This window comes from Coregonus clupeaformis, chromosome 5, assembly GCF_020615455.1.
Source record: "Coregonus clupeaformis isolate EN_2021a chromosome 5, ASM2061545v1, whole genome shotgun sequence".
NCBI lineage: Eukaryota > Metazoa > Chordata > Actinopteri > Salmoniformes > Salmonidae > Coregonus > Coregonus clupeaformis.
In genome coordinates, this window is record NC_059196.1 from 42,208,768 (window position 1) to 42,213,767 (window position 5,000).

Consider the following 5,000-nt stretch of genomic DNA (forward strand, 5'->3'; position numbering starts at 1 on the left):
AAAAAGCACGTTCAATGGAGAATTTAAAATGCTCCTTAGTCCAGCACTAGGCTTCATCTGCCTCCAACAGACAGGGTTGCCAGTTTCAGTACCTGGAACTCCAGCATTTCCAGCCTCTTGTCAGTGAACTCAAACAGAGCCAGGGTGGTCTTCATCACATATAGAGAGTTCACCATGTACGTTGCCATGTCTGCTGTGCCGAGGTTACTGGCTGACACTGTACACAGCTGGAGCAGGGGGTCCAGGATACAAGACAACACCTAGCAGACAGACAGACAGACAGAGAGAGAGGACAGGTTACTGGCTGACACTGTACACAGTTGGAGCAGGAGGTCCAGGATACAAGACAACACCTTTATTATTAGAGAGAGGTTGATGAATCTCTCCATCATCTCCAGTGGGCAGAGGACATTACCTGGGCGAAGTCAGCCTGGCGAGCGTCCAGAGGAACTACAGAGGAGTCATGAGAGGCCAACACCTCCTTCAGGAGAGCCAGGGTCTGGGTCAGAGAAGAGGTGGGACCCAGGTCTGGAGGAGGGAGCTCCACCTGGAGGGAGAAGGAGGGGTTAGAGGGAGGGGTAGGAGGAGTGGGAGGAGGGGTTAGAGGGAGTGGTAGGAGGGGTTAGAGGGAGGGGTAGGAGGGGTTAGAGGGAGGGGTAGGAGGAGTGGGAGGAGGGGTTAGAGGGAGGGGTAGGAGGAGTGGGAGGAGGGGTTAGAGGGAGGGGTAGGAGGGGTTAGAGGGAAGGGGTAGGAGGAGGAGTGGGAGGGAGGGGTTAGAGGGAGGGGTAGGAGGGGTTAGAGGGAGGGGTAGGAGGAGTGGGAGGAGGGGTTAGAGGGAGGGGTAGGAGGGGGTTAGAGGGAGGGGTAGGAGGAGTGGGAGGAGGGGTTAGAGGGAGGGGTAGGAGGGGTTAGAGGGAGGGGTAGGAGGAGTGGGAGGAGGGGTTAGAGGGAGGGGTAGGAGGAGAAGGGGGTTAGAGGGAGGGGTAGGAGGAAGGGATGAGAAACACTTCAACCACCTAATCTATAGTTCCTCCTTCATAGTGGCCATGGCCATGCTCCTCTCTACCCCTCCTCTCTACCCCTCCCTCTAACCCCTCCTCTCCATCTCTCCTCTCCACCCCTCCTCTCCTCATCTCTCCTCTCCACCCCTCCTCTCCACCCCTCCTCTCCACCCCTCCTCTCCCCATCTCTCCTCTACATCTCTCCCCCTCCTCTCCACCCCTCCTCTCCACCCCTCCTCTCTACCCCTCCTCTCTACCCCTCCTCTCCACCCCTCCTCTACATCTCTCCCCATCTCCTCTCCACCCCTCCTCTCCACCCCTCCTCTCCCCCTCCTCCTCTCCATCTCTCCTCTCCACCCCTCCTCTCCACATCTCTCCCCTACATCTCTCCACCCCTCCTCTCCACCCCTCCTCTCTACCCCTCCTCTCTACCCCTCCTCTACATCTCTCCCCCATCTCTCCACCCTCTCTCACCCCTCCTCTCTACCCCTCCTCTCTACCCTCCTCTCCATCTCTCCCCCTCTCTCTCCACCCTCCTCTCCCTCTCTCCCCCTCCTCCTCTCCTCTCTCCTCTCCACCCTCCTCTCCCCCTCCTCTCCCATCTCTCCACCCCTCCTCTCCACCCCTCCTCTCCACCCCTCCTCTCTCCCCCTCCTCTCCCCCTCCTCTCTCCCCATCTCCTCTCACCCCTCCCCTCCTCTCTCCCCCTCCTCTCCACCCCTCCTCTCCCACCCTCCTCCCCTCCTCTCTACCCTCCTCTCCACCCCCTCCTCTACCCCTCCTCACTCCCCTCCTCTCCCCATCTCTCCACCCCTCCTCTCCCACCCCTCCTCTCTACCCCTCCTCTCCCCATCTCTCCCACCCTCCTCTCTACCCCTCCACCCCTCCTCTCCACCCTCCTCTCTACCCCTCCTCTCCTCTCCCCATCTCTCCACCCCTCCTCTCTACCCCTCCTCTCTCCCCCTCCTCTCTCCCCCTCCTCTCCACCCCCTCCTCTCCACCCCCTCCTCTCACCCCCTCCTCTCTACCCTCCCTCTCCTCCCCCCATCTCTCCACCCCTCCTCTCTACCCCCTCCTCTCTCCCCCTCTCCTCTCCCCATCTCTCCACCCCTCCTCTCTACCCCTCCTCTCTCCCCTCCCCTCCCCCCTCCTCCACCCCTCCTCTCCACCCCTCCTCTCCACCCCTCCTCTCCCAGTCTCTCCTCTACCTCTCCTCTCCCAGTCTCTCCTCTACCAGTCTCTCCTCTACCTCTCCCAGTCTCTCCTCTACCTCTCTCCTCTCCCAGTCTCTCCTCTCCATCTCTCCTCTCCCAGTCTCTCCTCTCCACCCCTCCTCTCCTCCCCTCCTCTCCATCTCTCCTCTCCCAGTCTCTCCTCTACCTCTCTTCTCACCATCTAACACATCTGATTAGTAGAAGTCAGTGTCCTTGGTATTAGCCGGTGTGGAAGGTAACAAGGTACCAGCCTAATCCCAGGCCATTAGATTAGAGAGGTGTTGAGGGTTGTTAGTGTGATTCATTATATTGATCTGATACCAGCTAGTGTTGTTTGGACTGAGGCCTGTCCGTGATCCGGGATATTTGGACGCCAATTTGAGGAAATGGACTGCTGTTTCTCAGCCCCAACTACCAGCTCCTCACAAACGGTTTACATTGGCAGTGTCCCAAATGGGGGCCTTATTCCCTTTTGCCCTGGTCTAAAATAGTGCACTATATAGGGAATAGGGTGCCATTTAGGTCCAAATGTCCTTCAGGAATAGGCCTGTTGTCTGTGAGGGTTGAGAAACAAGATCCTATTGAATTACTACTGCACTAGCTTATCATCAGCTTGGCACAGCAACATTGAAAAACTTTTGTGAAAGTTGGACCATCGTGCATATACACAGCATGTAAACAGGATGAGTTAAAGGGGGGGGGGGAATCAGTCAATTTAAATAAATTCATTAGGCCCTAATCATGGATTTTACATGACTGGGCAGGGGTGCAGCCATGGGTAGGCCTGGGAGGGCATAGGCCCACCCACTAGGGGAACCAGGCCCAGCCAATCAGAATGAGTTTTCCCCTCCAAAAAGAGCTTTATTACAGACAGAAATACTCCTCAGCACCCCCCCCTTCAGACGATCCCGCAGGTGAAGAAGCCAGATGTGGAGGTCCTGGCCTGCCATGGTAACACGTGGTCTGCGGTTGTGAGGCCAATTGGACGTACTGCCAAATTCTCTAAAACAATGTTGGAGGCGGCTTATGGTAGAGGAATGAACATTACATTATCTGGCAAAAGCTCTGTTGGACAATCCTGCAGTCAGGATGCCAATTGCACGCTCCCTCGAAACTTGAGACATCTGTGGCATTGTGTTGTGTGACAAAACTGCACATTTTAAAGTGGCCTTTTATTGTCCCCAGCACAGGGTGCACCTGAGTAATGATCATGTTGTTTAATCAGCTTCTTGATATGCCACACCTGTCAGGTGGCTGGATTATCTTGGCAAAGGAGAAATGCTCACCAACAGGGAAATTACGCACAAAATTGGAGAGAAATACGTTTTTTGTGCGTATAGAACATTTCTGGGATGTTTTATTTCAGCTCATGAAAAACATGGGACCAACACTTTACATGTTGCCTTTCTATTTTTTTCAGTGTACAAACTGTTACATCTCTGTACATGTTCACTGATCATATTCATACAACAAAATACTGAGATAGGTGTGATCGTGCCTTGTCCATCGGAGCAAAAAAAAAAAAAAAAAAAGTTATTTATGCGATCTTCAATAAAGTAGTTTCCTAAAGATAAGGTAACAGAACCTACCTTGTCCATGAGCCTGTTGGCATGGAGACTGAGACTGTTGAAGAACATCTTCTTGCTCAGGATGTGCATCTCTTCTATGGTCATCAGCAAGGAGGCCACACTGGTGCCCAATATGCATCTATACGAGAGAGAACGGTGAACTCTAAATGAACAACACTGTTTAAAGGCTTTACAGAGGCATTCAGAAAGGTGAGATAGACGGTATCAAACCAGCTTGACCAGATTACTGTCATGTGATCTTGGTGTCGTGTGGGGAGGGGGGGGTTGGGACATGGTCAGGGCTTATGGGTGTGATGTGTGGAATCTAGCTACCTGCTGGTGTGATGGTAGAACTTGAGGAGGTTGGACAGCTTGTAGAGGGTTAGGGTCAGAGGTTAGGGTCAGGGGTCAGGGTGCTACCTACCTGATGGTGTGATGGTAGAACTTGAGGAGGTTGGACAGCTTGTAGAGGGTTAGGGTCAGAGGTTAGGGTCAGGGGTCAGGGTGCTACCTACCTGATGGTGTGATGGTAGAACTTGAGGAGGTTGGACAGCTTGTAGAGGGTTAGGGTCAGAGGTTAGGGTGCTACCTACCTGATGGTGTGATGGTAGAACTTGAGGAGGTTGGACAGCTTGTAGAGGAGAACAGCACCCGGCTCAGCCACGATTACCTGCTCTAGACGCACCTGGAAGAGACACGTTTTACCTTTCCTATTCATCCCAGGACAGTAGGTCTATCCAGTAGACTGTCTTCATTTGATTAGTTCTACATGGCAGTCAAATACAGTCAACTGAAATACACGGAAATGTACGCACACAAACGCATTGGGTTGGAGAGCCTTACTTTAAGAGGTCTGCAGACCCCCTCAGTGATGTGTCCCACCACCTCTTGCATGGTCTCATCCACTCCTGGTGCTGAAGGGAGACAGTCGGACAGACACACTGGAGAATTAACTACCTACACAGGGGTTAGGGTTAGAAGAGATCAAGAGGTAATTCCTTGCCATTTGGGATAGTGTGAGGTTTAGGTTACCTAGTGCTGTGACCTGTTTCAGCAGGGCCTCCAGATGCTCCTTCTCTGAGGCGGTGGTTTGGTGCAGCCAGGCTAACATGTCCCCTACATACCTGGATGGGTCAAAGTACACACGATTAGGCTTCGTTATGGCTTTTAATGTATATCTTAATGCACTTATGTCATATTGTGAATTTTGTTATAGG

At 53.2% G+C, this 5,000-nt stretch overlaps 1 protein-coding gene across 2 annotated transcripts in view; it reads right to left on the reverse strand.

Moving 5' to 3' along the window:
• cog6 (component of oligomeric golgi complex 6) overlaps nt 1–5,000 on the reverse strand; it is a 115,346-nt gene that overhangs the window by 65,409 nt on the left and 44,937 nt on the right. For both annotated transcript variants that reach the window (XM_041876752.2, XM_045214527.1), the window contains exons 9-14: nt 4,816–4,907; nt 4,627–4,697; nt 4,377–4,468; nt 3,805–3,922; nt 416–547; nt 93–260 (exon numbers count right to left, since the gene is read on the reverse strand). In XM_041876752.2, coding sequence (XP_041732686.1) covers nt 93–260; nt 416–547; nt 3,805–3,922; nt 4,377–4,468; nt 4,627–4,697; nt 4,816–4,907 — 673 coding nt within the window. The remainder of the gene's footprint in view (nt 1–92; nt 261–415; nt 548–3,804; nt 3,923–4,376; nt 4,469–4,626; nt 4,698–4,815; nt 4,908–5,000) is intronic.